The sequence below is a fragment of the Bos javanicus genome, chromosome 2 (genome assembly GCF_032452875.1).
Source record: "Bos javanicus breed banteng chromosome 2, ARS-OSU_banteng_1.0, whole genome shotgun sequence".
NCBI lineage: Eukaryota > Metazoa > Chordata > Mammalia > Artiodactyla > Bovidae > Bos > Bos javanicus.
In genome coordinates, this window is record NC_083869.1 from 84,084,984 (window position 1) to 84,106,850 (window position 21,867).

Here is a 21,867-nt window from a genome sequence, read left to right on the forward strand (position 1 = left end):
TTGATGGACAGGGAGGCATGGTGTGCTGTGGTTCATGGGGTCGCAAAGAGTCAGACACACTGAGCCACTGAACTGAACTGAAGAGATTAATTTTGTGGAGGAAAAGTGTTAAGAAAAAAATGCTGAGGTTGAGAATTTTGAGCCATCTGCGACATGTTCTCATCACTTTTTGAACTGCATACATTGTTCTTACCAGTTCTTCGTTATAAAGGGAATCATTCATTCATTTCCTGATAGCTCAGTTGGTATAGAATCCGCCTACAATGCAGGAGGCCCCAGTTTGATTCCTGGATTGGGAAGATTCACTGGAGAAGGGATAAGCTACCCACTCCAGTATTCTTGGGCTTCCCTTGTGGCTCAGCTGGTAAAGAATCTGTCTGCAATGTGGGAGACCTGGGTTCGATCCCTGAGTTGAAAAGATCCCCTGGAGAAGGGAAAGGCTACCCTCTCCAGTATTCTGCCCTGGAGAATTCCATGGACTCTATAGTCCATGGTGTCGCAAAGAGTCAGACACGACTGAGTGACTTTCACTTTCATTCATTCATTCATTGAATTAATATTTAAAGTTCTGAATATTTGAGACAGAATTGATGGCTGACCCAAGAAACAAACTTGCGAATCCTAAATCAGTGTCATTTGATTTCATGAAACATTAATTTCGTACCTATGCTGTTAAGCAGACTGACAAACCATTACCTGTTAACATGCGTTAAGCCTAATAATAGAGATATGCAAATTGTGCTCCCTAAATGTGAAGGAAGAAGTAAACAACTGTTTCATGATGACAGGAGTAAATTTGTTGTTGTTTATTTTTCTGTGTGTGCGTGTGTATGTTTAATCTTGTTTTGAGCTTTTATTAAATTCTAGGCACTATACGAAGTACTTTTAAGGAATTCTAATTTGATACACCCCTAGGAAGTGAGCAATTATCTTTCCCACTTCCACCTTATATATGTGAAAGGAGGATTAGGGGAAGGCGGGGATGGCATATTAAATCTGGCCAGGTAAGAAAGACAATGGTCTTATACCATTTGAGGGCAACAGGGAACTACTGAAGAATTTCATATAGGATAGTAACATGGATTCTTTTCCTATTACAAAAAACACTCTACCTTTTCTTTAGCGTGGTGGAGTTATGCCCTCAGGAGCTTTCTGCAGAGAAGCTTTGCTGGGTCACAAACAGTAGGCAGGGATAGCATCATCCACAGCTGTTGTACAGTAGAATAAATCACACAAGGAAGCAGTGGGAGCCTGATTAAGATAACTTTACCAAAGCAAGATAGCATGCCCAGGCATTATGTCAATAGCTCTGGAAGCATTGTTTCAAGTACTGGCTCGTTTGTTCAGTGGTATTGTTTTTCTGCTGGTGGTATGTTATAGGGATATGAAAAGAAAGATTCTCTCTAAGATACGTTGCCAGTTTCTTTCTGATGAATGTGATGATGTTCTTAGAGAAAAAAGCAGAGTTGTATTGAGGTTGAGCATTAAGTGAAAGAAGAACACTGAACATCACCCACACCCGAACACATACACACACACGCACACACACAGCTCTTCTTGATGTATAGACATGTTATTTATTGTTATGATTAAAATGTACTAATATGAGCTTCTCTGTACACACTGAGTAAAGTGCTCATGGGTAGAGTATAATGGTTCTTCATCCTAGCTTCAGATCAGAATCTCTGATCAACTTTTAAAAAATATTCACTTTGAGGCCTCATCTGAAACCAGTCCACTTAGACTTACTCTGGGCAGGGCCCAGGTATTTGAATTTTTAAAAAGGTTCCCAAGTGATTGTTATTCATAGCCAATGCTGAGGACTAAAATTAGGAGTGCCTCAGGCTACATAAGCTTCTGACTGTGGTGTGGTGGATCTCAGTTCTTGCCATGATAAAGCTCTCTTTAGGCTTTCAGGGTTTCAAATACAATCCATCGCTCTCTACCCCAAACAATTACTTGTTTGCTTGTCTCAGCATACCTGTTGGGACATCTGCAAAGGTGAAAACTAAACTAATGCAGATACTGTCAAGACATGCTATTGAATCTCAGGTACTATTGCTGGCACACTTTATCCATTTTAAAGAATGAAGTTTTAAACTCTCCTCAAAGAATTACTCATTTGCTCATATATTTTTGCTATAGTTAACATGTTACTTCCAAAAGAGCAATGAAGACTAAATTATTTATAAAATAGTATGCTTCTAAGAAAACTATTGAGAGAAACTAGATCCTTTTTCCTACAGCGATTCTTTCATAAATCAAAGTAGACCCTTTGTTAACACAGCTAAATATAACAATAATAATGACAGTCCTAAAAGTCATTATTTAAAAAGAATCTAGATATTATCTAATGCCTTTCTCATTTATCTGAGCTGTTCCAGTCAATATCTACTACACCTCTATTTTTTCTTACAGGATTTGAATGTTTTTTGTTGTTTCCAACTCATCCTTAATCTTTTAATGTGGAGCTAAACCTCCCTAAGGAATACTCTGTGTCTGTGTGAAGCTTTCAGGACAACATGATTCAACAGCCTAGAGCTTATCAGCAGCTGACAAATGAGAATCTTCTCTAGGACTGCTTTTCTGGAAATGGAAGCAGTCTGTAGTGCTCTTCTATCCCCTATCAGGTGGATAAATTCCCTTCCCCATACCAAAAAGAACACAGACAGATGTAGTAGATGAGGTATAACACTTTTTGCCTGGGAGAAATTATAAGATAAAGCTCTTACCCAAAGAATGAAAGGTAAGGGAATAATTTTCCAATGTCCATCTTAATTAGGAGTAAAAGTTTCCCCACTTTCAAAGGCCACAAGCAGCTAATTCACCCTTTTAGAAACCATCTCTTAAGTAAATCTTTTTCAGATTATAGTTCAGACATAAAATATATTAAATGGTAAATTTTTTAAATGAGACCATGTATTCCAGAATACACAATTTTGAAACATGTAAGAATCCTTAAAATATATTCTAATAAAAATTCCAAGTAAATTAATTGTTTCACTGTCTTCAATGTGGATCGACTGAATCATAATATAATGCCTAAAAAACTAAGGGTTTTCCAAAAAAGTCAATCCCTAAACATATGAAGAATGTTTAAAAGTCAAAAGATACTCAAAATACCTATAAGAAACATAAGGTATCTTTTTCCACTCATCCCACCCCCATCGAACAACCATCAAGTTATATATTCCTGCCTAATTCCTGTGGCTTAACACAGCTGATTGATATAAACCTACCAGTTTTTAGTGGTGATATTATGAAGCATGGATAACTGGCAACAGCAGAGTTTTTCTAATTTTTACTCTCAGTATACAAAAGTAGACCACTCGAGATCATTGAAAACCTAACGAAGGCTTTCTTTGAGTTGTTATTGTAGTGTTGTTAAGTTATTAGGAGTTCTGTCTCCAAAATAATGTATGCTGCTGCTGCTGCTGCTGCTGCTGCTAAGTCGCTTCAGTGTGTGACCCCATAGACGGCAGCCCATCAGGCTCCCCCATCCCTGGGATTCTCCAGGCAAGAACACTGGAGTGGGTTGCCATTTCCTTCTCCAATGCATGAAAGTGAAAAGTCAAAGTGAAGTCACTCAGTCGTGCCCAACTCTTAGCAACCCCATGGACTGCAGCCTACCTGGCTCCTCCGTCCAGGGATTTTCCAGGCAAGAGTACTGGAGTGGGGTGCCATTGCCTTCTCCAAAAATAATGTATACATATTAATTATAGGAAAGGATTTCCATAAATGTTAAGAAAATGCATCAGGCTTTCAGTAATGGAAAATTTGTTAATTTCTTTGTCTTGAAGATATTGATAAAATCAGTAAGGCAAACATCTCTACCCTCCAAGAGCTTAGTCATGTGAGGTGATAAGATAATGGAAATTTTAGACAACATGTTATAGATTCTATACTGCAGATAACACTGCAACAAACAGACAAGTGGTAAAACTGATTTTTAAGCAAAGGAAGTAAACTATAAGTTGATATTTAAGCATATTGTATTTACAAACACATTTAGTGTTTACAAATGAATTTAGATTGGGTGAAGTTGAAAGAAGAGTAAGCCATAATTTTTCATATCAGTAAGTATTCAAGGGATAGAAGCAGAGAACCAAAAATAATATCATTTTACTATCTTCCCTGGTGGCTTAGATGGTAAAGCATCTGCCTGCAATGCGGGAGACCTGGGTTCGATCCCAGGGTTGGATAGATCCCCTGAAGAAGGAAATGACAACCCACTCCAGTATTCTTGCCTAGAAAATCCCATGGGCAGAGGAGCCTGGTAGGCTACAGTCCATGGGGTCTCAGAGAGTCGGACACGATGAGCGACTTCACTTTCCCTCTACTGTCTATATAATGGCATCTACTAGAGAACATGAAGCATTTGAGTTTTTTAGTAATAGATTTAATGTTGGATGTTTTTCCAGCTGAAAGTATTAAAACTGAGGTTCCTAAGTTTGTGCACTATCTCATACCACAGATTATTTGCTGGAAGGAAAAAGCAGTTTGGAAAGTTCCTTGGTTAGGCCATCTGGAAGCAACTGATTCTGTTCTCTGGGAAATCTTTCCTTCTCCACTGTCCTTTCGGCCTCTGACTTTATTGGCTGAGAGGTGCTTTTCTACTCATTTTCCTCTTAAATCACATCTGAGTTGTCCATCTAGAACATATCTGCTGGGGAGCTGCACATTCACTGCAGCCTGTTTCTTGGTTTAGATGGTGAGGGAGGAAGTAGGGAGAGGTTGCACGGGCTCCTCACAAGGAGTTAAACTGACTCTCCTAAAACAGCCTCCTTGTTTCTTTGGTCAAAAAAAAAAAAAAAAAAAGTCCATCAAATTTTTAGTAGAATTTTTATCTATTTGCTTACATCAATTTCTTATGCATATAACCCATGCCAAAAATCTCATCTCAAATGTATGTCTGAAATTCTGATCTTGTATTCACTGGCTTCATATAATAATTCCCCCTCTTTCTCCCTTAAAGACAGATCCCTTAAAGCCAATGGAAATAATTGGCTTAAGTGGGAAGAAAATATCTAAATCTGATCTCTGCTGCAATACTGAATCTCATTTTCTGTCACAGAGCTCCTATTAAAAGGTGCTTGAATAGGGCTGGGAAACACAGCCTCTCTTGGAAGAGTTGTGTTTCAACTGCACTTGAAGGACAGCCCACTCTAACCTGAGTTTATCACATTTTTAGCACTATGCAACAAGAAACAACCAATGCATACCAGAATTCTGAATTTACCTTTACTTTAATACTTTTCTCAATGCCATTGCCTCAGTCAGCCCAAAGATTACCTTCCATGGAATTATTGGTGAAATTTAATAAAAATATTTTGCCATGATGTAATAAAGATCACCAGATTTCCTAGCTTTAATATCTGAGTCCCTGACATCCTCAAGCAGATTAAACCAATGTCCCATTTTAGATTTTTTTTCATATGTAAGACCTACTTTTCTTTCCTTTTTTTTTTCTTTTATAACTTCTGTATTAGTAATAATCGAGTTTAGCTATAGGTGACCTACATACAAAATAAAAATGACTTAAACAAAAGGCAAGCTAATTTCTCTCTCCAAATACTAGGGTGTCCATGACTGATACAACTTGGAAGCATGAGCATTTCTGTCTTGCTCTTCTGTCATCCACAATAGATGACAGCACTTCCTAGCCCAAGAAGACTACTCCAACTCAAGCCATCACGTCTGAACTTTCTCACAGAAAAAAAGGCTAGGAGGAAAGGCCCTTACACTTTCCATGAAAGTGGATCATACGGATTCTAATTATATCCAATTGACAAGATTTTTCTCATATCACTATGTGTAAGTTCAGTTCAGTTGTTCAGTCATGTCCAACTCTTTGTGACTCCATGGACTGCAGCACACCAGGCATCCCTGTCCATTACCAACTCCCAGAGCCTGCTCAAACTCATGCCCATGGAGTTGGTGATGCCATCCAACCATCTCATCCTCTTTCATCCCCTTCACCTCCTGCCTTTAATCTTTCCCAGCATCAGGTCTTTTCCAAGGAGTCAGTTCTTCGTATTAGGTGGCCAAAGTATTGGAGTTTCAGCTTCAGCATCAGTCCTTCCAATGAATATTCAGGACTGATTTCCTTTAGGATTGACTGGTTTGATCTCCTTGCAGTCCAAGGGACTCTCAAGAGTCTTCTCCAACACCACAGTTCAAAAGCATCAATTCTTCAACACTCAGCTTTCTTTGTAGTTCAACTCTCACATCTATACATCACTACTGGAAAATCCATAGCTCTGACTAGACAGACTTTTGTCAGCAGAGTAATGTCTCTGCTTTTTAATATGCTGTCTAGTTTGGTCATAGCTTTTCTTCCAAGGAGCAAGCATCTTAGGAAGCCTAGAAATGAAGTTGTTTTTTCCTTATTGAAGTATAATTGATTCACAATTTGTTAGTTTCAGGTGCAGGTTTCCCTAATGGTTGAGTGGTAAAGAATCCACCTACCAATGCAGGAGATCTGGGTTCAATCCCTGGGTCAGGAAGATTCCCTAGAGAAGGAAATGGCAACCCAGTCCAGTATTCTTGCCTGGGAAATCCCGTAAGCAGAGGAACCTGGTGGGCTACAGTCCATGTGATCACAAAAGAGTCAGACACAATTTAGCAACTAAGCAACAACAGCAAGTTTCAAGTGTACAAGTTATGTAGTTATATATTATTTTTCAAATTCTTTTTTATTATAGGTTATTATAAGATACTGAATATAGTTCCTATGCTATACAATAGGTCCTTGTTGTTTATTTTATATATGGTAGTATGTATCTGTTAATCCCAAACTCCTAATTTGTCCCTTTTCCCTTTCCCCTTTGGTAACCATAAATTTGCTTTTTATGTCCGTGCATCTGTTTCTGTTTACTAAATAAGTTTACTTAGCATTTATTTTTTAGATTCCCAGTATAAGTGGTATCATATATTTGCCTTCTCTGTCTTACTTCACTTAGTATGATCATCTCTAGGTCCATGCATGTTGCTGCAAATGGCATCATTTCATTTTTTATGAGTGAGTAATATTCCATCACATATTTATATTATTCCATCATATATGTAATATTCCATCAAATATATATTATATATCATATACCACATCTTCTTTAGGCATTCATCTGTTGATGGACATTTAGATTGCTTTCATGTCTTGACTACTGTAAATAGGGCTGCTATGAACATTGGGGTTATGATCATCTCAAATTATAGTTTTCTCCAGATATTGACATTTCTCAAAAAAAGACACAGAGATTGCCAAAAGGCACAGAAGAGAATGTTCAGCATTGTTATCATTAGAGAAATGCAAATCAAAACTACAACGAGATATCACCTCACTTCAGTCAGAATGGCCATCATCAAAAAGTCTATAAATAATAAATGTTGGGAACAGTGTGGAGAAAAGGAAACCCGCCTACACTGTTGGTGAGAATGTAAACTGGTGCAGCTACTATGGAAAACAGTTTTAAGTTTCCTTAAAAAACTAAAACCAGAGTCACCATATGATTCTGAAATCCTACTTCTAGACATGTATCTGGAGAAAACTATACATTTAGAATTTTAATGTACACTACCAAGTGACCTAAGAGTCCCTGATTTAAGAAATTAACTCTGAAGTTAACCCATCTAGGCTGGATGCCTTACACAAACAAAAGCAAACCTACACCAAAAAAAGAAAAAAAAAAAAAACTTTGGATCCATCACTATACTTTTGGCAAAGGGGATGCTCACAAAATTATGGAAATAAAGGAATATCTAAGGGATAAAAAGTAACCCAGGGCTAGTAGTGGAAGAGCTGTTATTACCCATAACAAGAAAGGATTAGGGAATAGAGTACATGCAGGAATCCAGGAGAGAATTGGGTCAAGAAGGTCATCCTGAGTGGGGCAATGGCCTGAACTTGAGAACACTTGAGGACATGCACTTTATAAAATACTTCTCATAGAATATAGAAATATTTTATAATGAAAAATCATCTCTCCTAATGGCAAATTTAGCTCATTAGCCTTCAAAAGTGATGCCTCACTGAACTAAATTAAAAATAAAGTCATGTGAAATTACAATAAATCCAACTCTGATGAAAGACTTCTGTATATTTTACTATGGTGGGGTTTTCAAATACTTTAAAGTACAGGATTCAATTTATAGGCAAAATTATACATGTTCCCCTTTAAAGAATTCTAACAATTTATAGCATTAGAACATTCAGGGGGATACAGAAGGAAGTGTCTACATTACTCCGTAGGGAAAAAGATGCTCTAAAGAAAAATTATACAGTTATAGGTAAAGGGAAAAATCTTTGTGTTGGATGGATTTACCTTTATCAGAATGACAATATCTTGTTTAAATTATTAGGCTTTTAATTCTGTTTTCTTATTGATGTATATATACTTGACCTCCTTCCAGATTTATATACTTGACCTCATTCCAAAGTTATTGAGGAAATTAACTGAATATGCATATAAACACCTTCTCTTGTCCTTATATATGAGGACAAGAGAAAGTGATTGACTAAATTGAAAATGATCCATTTTGAAATGATAAAAGTAAAAATATGAATCTGTGACAGGGACAAAATATTAAAGTAACTAATAACATGCCTGTCTTTGCTCTTCTTGCCATCCAAGCAGAATAGATCACTTGCTGTTTGAGAAAATCCTCCACTTGGGCCTTTGCCACATTGGCACACCAGGCTGCAGAATGGCTGATTTATGTAATTACAATGTATTATGAATTCATCAAATTGAGGAAATCAAAGAGATCTCTATGTAATATTCCAGGCTGGGGAGTTTATCTGCATAAACATCCAATTTCTTATCTAGAATCCTTTCTGAATAAAAGAGGACAGTGACAGAGAAGATTGGAGGGGTTCAGAGCCCTTGCTCTATTCCTCTGGCAAAGACTGGGTTACCTGGTGGCCAAGTTGCTGCCAGAGCCCACCTGGATCCTTGGGGAAAGACTGCTTGCTTCCAGGAATAACTGTGTTAGACTCAGAAACACAGATCTGACATACATTCTAGTCTTGGACCCAGGAATACATTTACTTTTCTTTCTTACTTACTGCCTATCTCTCACCTATAATACATAATATCCCTGAGAGCTGGGGTATTTTTCTGATACCTTGTAGAATTCAGTAAATGTTTGTTGAGTGAATAAATGTGGATGAACAACTGACAGATGCCACCAGAACAGTACAAAGATGGCAGCCCTTATCACTGAAAAATCCCTGAGTCTGAGTAAAAGTTGAAAGATCTAAAATTAGGAATTTTGTCTGGACCCACAGACACAAAGACACCTGTTTTTGTATCAACTGTCTAGCTGTCCAGAAAGAGTATACTCCAAGGTGGAGAATTGTTAGAATTCATGCATAGGAGGGATGATAAGGTGCATTTAACTATTAAATGTGAAAAGGAAATATAGCTCTGTTATTTTTCAGAACTGATTTCACTTTTTTATAAGCTCCCATTGAATAGTGGAGAAGTTGGCAGAGTACAGGTTGTAGGGAACATCGTGTCAGTATACATTATTTCAGGTTCTTGTAGATTTTAAATTATTTGGAATAATTCATCTTTTAGATAAATACTTTGTCTTTTGGAGATTCTCTTTTTTCCCCTACTTCTACCATCATGGCATGTGGCTTTGTGGTAGGGCTTACTTGACTTCATGGTGACACAGGAGGAGTCCTCGAGATGTAAACACATCTAATCCATCCTCAAGTCCACCATTGATCTCTGCTGCAGAGTTGATGGCCAAGGCCTGCTTTCCTGAAGTGTGGCTAATCTGTCTGTTCTAGACTGAATTTTATGGATCCAGCCATCTACCTTTGTTCATAAAATTATCATACCCTTACATCCACTCCTGTCTTCACTAGCCCTACAAATTCTTTCAGCACCTCTACATTACAGCTCTTTGTCCATTGTCCTCAGGATACAGAGATTCAGGGTCCCAGCCTCCACACACAGATCATGGGAGATAGGAGCTCTGATTTAGGCTTAACTAACTACCCACCTCATACCAAGTCTGCACTAGCTACCCGAGACAGAGTCCAAGTCTACTCTGGAGTTTCTCCCAGGTGCCCATTAGCCACACTCCACCACCCTCCAAATCTAACTTCTCAGTTTATCTCTCTCAAGGGAATATTTCATGCAAATATGGGCACAATAAAGGACAGAAATGGTATAGACCTAACAGAAGCACAAGATATTAAGAAGAGGTGGCTAGAATACACCAAAGAACTATATAAAAAGGATTTTCATGACCCAGATAACCATGATGGTTTGTCATTCACCTAGAGCAAGACATCCTGAAATGTGATGCCAAGTGGGCCTTAGAAAGCATCACTGTGAACAAAGCTAGTGGAGGTGATGGAATTCCAGTTGAGCTATTTCAAATCCTAAAAGATGATGCTGTGAAAGTGTTGCACTCAATATGCCAGCAAATTTGGAAAACTCAACAGTGGCCACAGGACTGGAAGAGGTCAGTTTTTATTTCAATCCCAAAGAAGGGCAATGTCAAAGAATGTTCAAACTACCACACAATTGCACTCATCTCACATGCTAGTAAAGTAATGCTCAAAATTCTCCAAGCCAGGATTCAACTGTACGTGAACCATGAACTGCCAGACGTTCAAGCTGGATTTGGAAAAGGCAGAAGAACCAGAGATCAAATTGCCAACATCCGTTGAGTCATAGAAAAAGAAACAGAATTCCATAAAAAACATCTACTTTATTAATTATGCCAAAGCCTTTGACTGTGTATGTCACAACAAATGGTAGAAAATTTTTCAAGAGATGGGAATACCAGACAACCTTACTGGCCTCCTGAGAAATCTGTATGCAGGTAAAGAAGGAACAATTAGATCTGCACAAGGAACAGGCTGGTTCCAAATTGGGAAAGGAGTACATCAAGGCTGCATATTGTCACCCTGCTTATTTAACTTATATGTAGAGTACATCATGAGAAATGCCAGGCTGGAAGAAGCACAAGCTGGAATCAAGATTGCTGGGAGAAATATTAATAACCTCAGATATGCAGATGGCACCACCCTTATGGCAGAAAGTGAAGAGGAACTGAAGAGCTTCTTGATGAAAGTGAAAGAGGAGAGTGTTTTTAAAAGCTGGCTTAAATTCAACCTTTAAAAAACGAAGATCATGGCAGATGGTCCCATCACTTCATGGAAAATAGAAAGGGAAATAATGGAAACAGTGAGAGACTTAATTTTCTTGGGCTCCAAAATCACTGCAGATGATGACTGGAGCCATGAAATTAAAAGATGCTTTCTCCTTGGGAGAAAAGCTATGACAACCTAGGCAGCATATTAAAAAGCAGAGACATTACTTTGCTGACAAAGGTCTGAGTAGTCAAAGCTATGGTTTTTCCAGTAGTCATCTATGGATGTGAGAGTTGGAATATAAAGAAAGTTGAGTGCCAAAGAATTGATGGTTTTGAACTGTGGTATTGGAGAAGACTCTTGAGAGTCCCTTGGACTGCAAGGAGATCCAACCAGTCCATCATAAAGGAAATCAGTCCTGAATAAATTCATTGAAAGGACTGATGCTGAAGCTGAAACTCCAGTACTTTGGCCACCTGATGAGAAGAACTGACTCCTTGGAAAAGATGCTGATGCTGGGAAAGATTGAAGGCAGCAGGAAAAGGGGATGACAGAGAATGAGATGGTTGGCATCACCAATTGGCATCACCATTCAGCATCACCAACTCAATGGACAGAAGTTGGAGCAAGCTCTGAGAGTTGGTGATGGACAGAGATGCCTGATGTGCCGCAATCCCTGGGTAACAAAGAGTCAGGCACTACTGAGCAACTGAACTGACCGATTGACTTACTGATCTCCCCTCCCTTCACTCTCTCAAGTTTATAAAGGGAAGACCATCCTCCCTTCCTGCATAGCAGAAAATTTTCTTTGCTCCTGGCTTATAGAATCCTTGATGGTCAAGGTCACCAGACCTACATCTTAATATAATAATGAAAGTTTAAAGAACCTAGATAATTCTGAAAAGTCTAACTTTGGGGGACTATGGTTTTGGTGAGTATTCAAAAATCCAAGATGTTAAAAACTTAACACTCTTTTGCTTATATACTGTATCAGAGCTAATCTCCTCAGAGAGAAACAAATTGTGCCTTTTCCTAAAAAGGAGGTCAGAATATGAATCAACAAGGTCAATTGTGCAGCACAATTTGGATAACCAGAAGCAGCTGAGCTAGATCAGTGTCAAAGAAATGGACAGTCCAGATTTACCACAGACTTGAATTGTCATGGTTACTAAAGCCAATTAGAAAGGGAGAGTGGCCACCATGGCAGTCCTCAGTGTGTGTGTGTGACTGTATGCATATGTGTGTTTTAAACACAATCCCATGCTGCTGCCACCACCAAGATGGCTCAGCTTATTCACATTACATATTGGGTGGCCAAAAAGTTTGAGTTTTTCTGTACAATGTTACCAATAAACCTGAACTTTGGTCATTTCAGTATATTAAAGGTACATGTTTAATCAACTTTACTATCTTATTTTTTCCATTTTTATCCTATCCACATTTAGTAGTCATTATTTTTATTAATTTATAAAATTATAGAAATTTAGAACTATAAAATATCATAAAATATATCTAGTCCTGTACCATTATTTACTGTAAAGGAGCTAAAAGATAGCCAAGTTAACAAGTTCCCAATATAACACAGCTAGTTGAGTGAGGCAGTGAGAACCAAGGTAGGCCAAGAATCCAGTTTCTTGGTTCCTACTGTTTTGAACTTCGTATGGAAGCCAATCTTTTCCTCATTTGGGGAAGAAATGAATAGCTCAGGCAAAATGTTTAAGCAAATTTCTGATGCAGCTTAATTTAATGTTATGGGATACTATTTCATTCCCACACAGCTGTCAGTCAAGAGTGACCTTTAACCAGACTTTTTTTTTCATTTACACCTAATTCAGTGGTTCTTAAATTTTGTTGTACACTAGAATCACCTGATACAGTTTTTAAATTCCTAGGATCCAGGATACCAATTAAATTGGGAAATATATTCCCAACATACCAATTAAATTAGAATATCTGGGGCTGGTAACCAAGCATCAATATCCAATATCTTTTAAAGATCTTTCCCTAGGTGAGCCCATTGTGCAGCAGACCAGTGATGGAGACTAACAATGATGGACTCTCTCCCTCTCATTCTCTCTGTCTCTTTCTATGGATTGTCTGTTTTTCTATAGTTTATCCCTATTTGAATTATCTTCCAAAATTAAATGTTATGCTTGGATACTTTTAAAATAGCTTCTATAATCATTCCTTAAAATCTTTACATTTACGTTAGGAAAATCTAAGAGAATCTGATTACTCTGGGTAAATAAAATCACAGCTATCAATTTATTGTCAGAAAATAGTCTTTGATTAACATCAAAAAACTGTTTAACTAAGCACCTTACATTTCTTCCATGATTGTGGAAGCACTTGCTTGCTCTTCATTATGCAATTATTGGACTGCTAATGCCTTTATGAGCTCTAATCACTTTTTTTTGGCCTCCTCCCATCTATGGCTGTAGCTCTAATTGAGTTTACTAAGTAAGTAAATTATGCAATTGTCCATAATAAGATTGACAGGCCAATTTTCCTACTTCCTAAATAGCTAGTCACAAAACCACAGTACCTGGCAGAAAATACTAGAAATCTGAAAAATCTCCTTTATTGAGAATCTTACTTTGCTGCCAGGTTGTCTAAACCTTGTTCCCTGTGCTTTTGATACCTTGAAATATTAAATTATATGCTTAAAGCTGCCAAAACTAATACTATTGATAGAGCAGAAAGAGATATTTATTGAACTTCCAAGTGCCAGGCTCTAATTGAACACTTTATACACATTACTTTATTTAATCTTCACAAAAATTCTAAGACACATCTTTATTTTACAGTGAAATAAATGAGTCCCTGTAAAGTTAAGTAACATGTCCAAGGCAGTCTGGTTCGGAGATAACAGATTCTGAATTAAAACTGTCAAAAAATTGTCAAAGACCACTAGACTGTTGTTGTTGTTGTTATTAAATCCAAATCTATTGACTTGGCAAGCAATGGAACATAGGTCAGATGAGAGGGAAAAGTTGGGGATTTAATTGCTGAAAAGAAGGAAGGAGTTCACAATGTTTATTCTAGTTAAGCATTGAAAATTAACCCTCTGGATAAAAATCAAATAAATACATATTGTCAGTACATAGTTTCTTAAAGCAGATTCCAATTTTCCCAAAGTACTTGTATCCAGAATTTATATTTTTCTAAAAAGTCTCAAAACTCATTAATAGCAATCCACTTTTTTAAAATTAGGCAAAATATTTGAGCTAACACTTTCAGTTCAGTTCAGTTCAGTTGCTCAGTCATGTTCGATTCTTTGTGACCCCATGGACTGCAGTATGCCAGGCTTCCCTGTCCATTACCAACTCCCAGAGCTTGCTCAAACTCATGTCCATCAAGTTGGTGATGTCATCCAACCATCTTACCCTCTGTCATCCCCTTCTCCTCCTGCCTTCAATCTTTCCCAGCATCAGGGTCTTTTCCAATGAGTTAGTTCTTCACATCAGGTGGCCAAAGTATTGGAATTTCAGCTTCAGCATCAGTCCTTCCAATGACTATTCAGGACTAATTTCCTTCAGAATTGACTGGTTTGATCTCCTTGCAGTCCACAGGACTCTCAAGAGTCCTCTCCAATACCACAGTTGAAAAGCATCAGTTCTTTGATGCTCAGCTTTCTTTATGGTCCAATTCTCACATCTGTACATGGCTACTGGAAAAACCATAGCTTTGACTAGATGGACTTTTACAAAGAAAATATACAGATGGAAAATAACCACATAATACCATGCTCACTAGCCTTTGTAGAAATGCAAATTAAAACAGTAATGAATTATCTCTACAAACATTACAGATAATTTTTTAAAAATTAGCAGTGCAAACTGCTGATGAGTATGCAGAGAAACCAGAACTCAAAACATTGTTGATGGGAATGTAAAATAGTACAAGTATTTTGGAAAACAGTTTGGCAGTTTCTTAAGTAATTAAACGTATGTCTGTTATCTACCCAACATTCCTACTCCTAGGTATTTATCCTAGGGAAATTAAAACTTATTTCTTACAAAAATATGTACATGAATAGTTAAAATGGCTGTATTTATAATCTCCAAAAACTGGAGAGAAAAAACAAATATCCTTCAATAGGTAAATGGACAATAAATTGTATTATACTCACACAATGGGCTACAGTTCATCAATTAAAAAAACAAATTATGAAAAGTGTAACAACATGGATCTTAAAGGATTGTGCTGAATGAAGGAAGTTAGTTCCAAAGGCCCCATACGCTATGATTACATATAGATGATCATATATATAATATCCTATAAAAAGCAAAATTATGAAACAGAGAATAGGTCAGTACCAAAGATTGGGTGAAAGAATATTTGACTACAAAAAGGCAGTAGGAGAAGAATTTAGTATATGATGGAATTGTTTTGTGTCCAATATTTGACCACCTGATGTGAAGAGCTGACTTGTTAGAAAAGGCCCTGATCCTGGGAAAGATTGAAGGCAGGAGGAGAAGGGGACGACAGAGGATGAGATGGTTGGGTGGCATCACCGCTCAATGGACATGAGTTTGAGCAAGCTCCAGGAGATGGTGAAGAACAGGAAAGCCTGGTATGCTGCAGTCCATGGGGTCACAAAGAGTCAAACATGACTGAGTGACTGAACAACAATTGATTATGGTGGTGATAGCACAAATCTATGCAAAGGTTAAACTCATGGACCTACACACATACACACACATCACACACACATACACAAAGACTTTTGACATGATCATATTTTTTAATGAAATCCTCAGTTAGAGGAGGAAAAAAATTCCATTACTCATTCATCAAGAGTCTTCATTTAGATCTAATAGAGGTCTGGTTTACTGAAGATCCTCTAAGTTCATGGTCATTTATCAGCTTTAGTTGATGGGAATAAACTTTAATGAAGCCCAGCATTCAGCTTTCATATATCCTGAGAAAGTTCTGTTGTAAGGTTAAAAAAAGAAAAAAAAAATCTTTTTCTAGTCCCTCTTCTATTCCTTTGCTGCTAAGTCACTTCAGTCGTGTCCAACTCTGTGTGACCCCATAGACAGCAGCCCACCAGGCTCCCCCATCCCTGGGATTCTCCAGGCAAGAACACTGGAGTGGGTTGCCATTTCCTTCTCCAATGCATGAAAGTGAAAAGTGAAAGTGAAGTCGCTCAGTCGTGTCTGACCCTCAGCGACCCCATGGACTGCAGCCTACCAGGCTCCTCCGTCCATGGGATTTTCCAGGCAGGAGTACTGGAGTGGGGTGCCATTGCCTTCTCCGCTTCTATTCCTTTACCTTGAAGCAATAAGATGAGCACACAAAGGATAAATAAATTCTCAGATTTTAGGGTCTATATCACCATATTGGTTTTGAGCATCATTATCACAAAATGTCATCAATTTATTCAGATTATTCAAGTTTTTTTATGTAAAGTTATCTGGTATATGAGTCTACAGGATGATTGCTCCTCAAAGGAATTTAAGGTCCTCTTAACAAAGAGCGCTAAAGAATTGATACATTCCTGAAGGAAATCAGTCCTGAATATTTATTGGAAGGACTGATGTTGAAGCTGAAACTCCAATACTTTGACCACCTGATGCAAACATCTGACTCCTTGGAAAAGACTCTGATACTGGGAAAGATTGAAGGCATGAAGAGAAGGGGATGACAGAGAATGAGATGGTTGGCTGGCATCACCAACTCGATGGACATGAATTTGAGCAAGCTCTGGGAGTTGGTAATGAACAGGGAGGCCTGACATGCTGCAGTTCGTGGTGTGGAAAGAGTCGGACACTGCTGAGCAACTGAACTGAACTGACGTAGCAACAAGTAAAAATGACATAACAAATGTTTATAAAGCATCTCTTAAACAATTTTCTATTTGGACAAGTCCTAAACAGAAGCAATATCCAATGGATTGGTTTTTCCCATGTTGGGCGTCCAACTGGATTACTACTGAATTTTACTTAAGGATCCAAATGCAATAGGAGTTATTAAGCAGCACACAAATGTCACCTTTTTAATGACTAAAATACCTAAAGTGATTCTGTGGCCTAACACCTCAAGACAAGCAAGTCTGAAGCTTTTTTGTTGTGTTTGTATAGCATACACAGTCTACACAGTATCATTTGCTATTATTGCAATTGTACAACTAGTTTCAAATATAGCATTTAAGGACCTAAAGCCAAGGGAGAAACCTGTGCTCAGAGCAACGGAAATGAGTATCTCTATCCTCTACTGGTAGATTTGAATGTCAATAGTTAGATGAAAGAACAATTTATTTTAGATACTACCAGTATAGAAACATCACATGTAAATCCTTCCCAGATGGCATCCTCCTACCTCTCTTCAAGTTCCCAGTGTGAGTTGATAGTGTGTGTGTGCTCAGTCCCCCAGTTGTGTCTGACTCTTTGCAGCTCCATGTACTGTAGCCCACTAGACTCCCCTGTTCCTGGAATTTTTCAGGCAAGAATACGGAAGTGGGTTGTCATTTCCTACTCCAGGGGATCTTCCTGATCCAGGTATCAAACCTGTGTCTCTTGCATCTCCTACATTGGCAGGTGGATTCTTTACCACTGTGCCACCTGGGAAGCCCATGATTTTATATTACCACCATATAAATATACCAAGGCACATGCACACAGCCTGAAATTTTGGTAAGTTTTTGTTAGTATGCATCTTGAGTATCTTAGGTTACAATAGAAAAAGTTTAACCCAAGTAATGCAAAATTTTTTTCCTTGATTGATTTGTCCAGTAAAAAGGTCTTATTAGTTATTTCTTGTGATATGGTGCCATCAGGAATATTTTGTATTCTGTGGACTACAGAAAAGCTGTTATCCTTTATAGGGGGTATTTGTGTCATATTTATAAGGATTAAAATAATGCTAGGAAAAAAATTTTTATCATTATAACTAGTTTTGCTTTTTTCTCCACAAAACTAGTAGCTGAATATTATCAACCTGCATATTATAATTTTTACAGATAAGGTTATTAATTGTGGGATAATCAGAAATTAATTTCCATGGGTGAACCTTATCGTAATTGCTGATGGTATTATTTTTAGTGGAATATTCTAATAGATAGAAAGCTCCTTGGTATTTCAGAAGGGTGACAAAACTCAAATTAATTAACTTTCTTGATACAGTGGTGGCCCTGTTGAATTCAGCAAATTGTTGCCTTTATAAAGAGTTTGTCCTAAAATTCAGATGGTCAGAAAAATAAGAGATAGCAGTTTCATGATTTAAAATAATTAATAAGCTAAAATATAAATAAGTAGTCCTGTTAATAGACATTGATCTGATATCTGGTTATCTGATTTAGATAATTCAGACTAAAATATAAGTGAATTAAACCTTGTCCCTAAGGTAGGAGTCTGAAATATTGAATACATTCTCTTGGAGGCAAAAATAAAACAAATTTAACAGGTGAAAATGATGAAAACTAAAGGTTGACAATCAACAATACTGCTCAATACAGAACTCGAAAGGACCAAAACTGAGGCCCAGGCAGAAACATTCTTAAATGGGACTTTGAGAGAAGAATTGTCAAGAAAGTTTTCTAAGACGAAAACAAAGGAATCATATCACTATTTCTGCCTACATATTGATGCAAGAGACATAGCCATATTTAAAACTACTGAGACCCAAAAGTCAGGGGTGGATGTAGGGGAGGAAAGAATGGGAAATAAGCAAAATACCCCAGGTTAAGTGTGGAGCCACCCTAGATGGGCGGGTCATGGTGGAGAGGTCTGACAGAATGTGGTCCACTGGAGAAGGGAATGGCAAACCACTTCAGTATTCTTTTTTTTTTTTTTTTGCTATTAAGATTTTTCTTTTAATATGCCATGAGATATCTTGATTGTATATTTTCCAAAGTACTATTCCAGCTGCATCTCCCAACCCTTCCAAAAGATTTTGCCAGTCTTTCCAATGCAATAAAAGATGCTGGATTGTAGTTCTGTCCACCTTCTCTTTTCAAAAGCAAAATAATCCTAACAACTTAAATGGTCATACATTCTTATCTAATAAGGAAAAAACATTTACAAATATCAGAAACCCAGTTTTGAGACATTTGCATTAATCTTGAACTGAATCAGCATTTTGTGGGTTTTAAAAAAGGCAGCAGTTGGAATTCACGACTTGCTGACAAACACATTTCTGCTGAGGGAAGGGGAAGACAGGGAGAGTGAATGCTGCATTTCTTCATTGGCCCCAAAGTGCTAACTCCACAAAGGGATACATCAAAAGCAAACATGCAACCATGGTTTTTATAACTTTTAACTGCAATATAACAATGAAGTAAACAGATATTAGGCAACTACCAATTTACCCCCCAAAATAAACCAAAAAAAAAATGTAAACAGAAAAATAACTCTGCCTATACTTGTACAGCTTCGCAAATCATGTTAGAAGGGTCTCACATTCAATGATCAAGAAATTTAAAATAGCAGTTAATTATTTTCATCTTAAGAAAATGTTCCCCCATCTCCCCCCTTCAACCCCAAGTATTTATCATGAAAGAATGGGCTTTCTTACACATTAATTTTATACTTATTTGAAGCAGCAACAATAACCACCAATAATTTGGCATTTCTGTTTACAGTCACTCCCATTTTTTTTCCCCAATTTCACAAAGCCATTATCCAGTGTTGCCATAAAATAGGGACTGTAGATTCTAGGTAGCAAAGATTCTTTCTGAAACCAATGTTAAGTCAAAGAAATATAAAGCAGGGCATTACACTAAATTTCTGGATCTAGTACACTAAAAAGAGTGAAACCTAGGAAAAGTTACCTACTGTTTTATAGAAGAAATAAAGACCTGCAAAAGCTGATTTTTGGTTGTATAATATTTTACACACTGTGTGGATTTGCGGCCTTTGCTAACTGAAGCAGACATGCACTGTATTTATCCCTGCCCTATATCCTAGATCCCTCCCTCCCCACCCCCAACAATCTACTACCTTATACCAAGTATTGTGGATATGAGCCCAAGTCATCCCAGACAATCCAGTGAACAACGTTAGTGTAATACACTGTTGTGAAGTGTGAGATTTAAAAAAAAAGTCCCTTTCAATCTTCATCAAAGTTTTGCTGTAGAAGAAAATTGGCAGCCAAGTTCTCATTCTTCTCACAAGCAAAATACACTTGTATCACAAGTCCTTCAGGAAATCCTGATGCCTTTAACCTTTCTATAGCTTCTTTTTCCTGAGGCGTTACTTGAATGTAGTTCATATGACCACTTCCAGCTTCTGCGATTCCTCCACTGCCACCTCCTCCCCCTCCTCCTTGACCACCAGCTTCTTGAACTGGTTCATTTAACATCTGAATAAAATGCTCCTGATGTTGGCTAAGTTGCTGAAGTAACTGAGGATTTTCTCGACCTATCTGTTGTAGCAATGCTGGAAGCAGGGAAGGATTCTGTTGAATAATTTGCCTCATCTGTTGAAACTGAGGCTGATTCCGTAAAAATTCAAGAGGGTGTCCTCCAGAACTTGTTGTAGTTGTTGCTGTCGTAGTTGCTGCGGCTGCAGCCACTGAAGACTGAGGCGCCCCAGTACTAGCTGCTGGAGGGGGGTCAACCACAGCCTGACTTTCTCGATCTCCAGGAATTCACATTAAGAGATACTCCACTGCTCTGTCAGGGTTGTTGAAACTGGCTCTCAGGGCTGCAATTACTTGCTCTCGTTCATCGCCCATTGACATGATCTCAGTTACCATATTCTCGTAAGACTGACCTGTCACAAGTGCACTTGTTGCATCTTCAAAAAGGTTCGACCGAGAAGAATCACCTGATGTACTGTCGGTTGACGTTGGGGTGGTGGCCACTGGGGTTTCCACTGGCCTCTCCGCAGGCTTCTCCTGTTTCGCTGCACTAGCAGGTGCAGGCTCAGAAGATGCTGTCGTCGGTGCTGGAGTGACAGACGCAGGTGTGGGAGTGGGAGCCGAAGTGGGGGCAGGTGCTGGGGCCTGAGTCACAGCTGGCACTGTGGACGAACTAACTGTGGTGGTGGCGGCAGAATTTGACTGCTGAGTTGTAGCTGATGCTGGTGTTGTCACTGCTTTAGGTTTTGTCACCATAACCACCACGAAGTTTTTCTCATCAATTTTATATTCTTTTAGAGCAGTATCATCATTGAGGATTTTGCCTGCATAAATTAACTTTTGACCTGCTACAGGAAAGGCATCTTTACCCTTTTCGGATTCAATCGTCTCTTTCAGTGCTCTCACCGTCTCATCGGGGTCGATGTCGATCTTGAAGGTCTGCTGCTGGAGGGTCTTCAGGGTGACCAGCATGGTGCCGTCGCGCAGCTCCGCTGCCCGGCCTGCTCCGGGTGCTGGCCGCTGGGCGGGGTCTGTGGCCTGGCGGGGCCCCGGGGTCGCCCGCGCTCCTCGCGTACTTGGGAGGAAGGCGGTGGGGGTGGGGGCTTGTCACATTCGCCCTGCAGAGTGGCCTCTCCCCCAGCCCTGGCCCCCGGCCGCGCAGCTGCCTCCGCGACTGCGGCCTTCCTCGCGAGCTCGGACCACCGTGCTTCCTCACACGCCCGGTTACCAGCCAGTGGGTCTGTCGGAAGCGCGAGGGGCTCTGCGAAAGCAGCAGAGAATCCGCTAGCTCATCACAGGCTGGTGGCCGCCATCATCGTGACTCGCCGACCACTTCAGTATTCTTGCCTTGAGAACCCCATGAACAGTATGAAAAGGCAAAATGATAGGATACTGAAAGAGGCCAGGAGTTGGTGATGGACAGAGAGACTTTGTGTGCTTCGATTCATGGG

General features: G+C 38.7%; 1 protein-coding gene across 1 annotated transcript; it reads right to left on the reverse strand.

Annotated features, from left to right (window-relative positions):
• Window positions 1-19,387: 19,387 nt before the first annotated feature.
• On the reverse strand, window positions 19,388-21,480 carry LOC133261896 (UV excision repair protein RAD23 homolog B-like). Its single transcript, XM_061440673.1, is given in 1 exon segment — window positions 19,388-21,480. A coding segment is annotated over 1 exon segment (1,224 nt). The 5' UTR covers window positions 21,389-21,480; the 3' UTR covers window positions 19,388-20,164.
• Window positions 21,481-21,867: the final 387 nt, after the last annotated feature.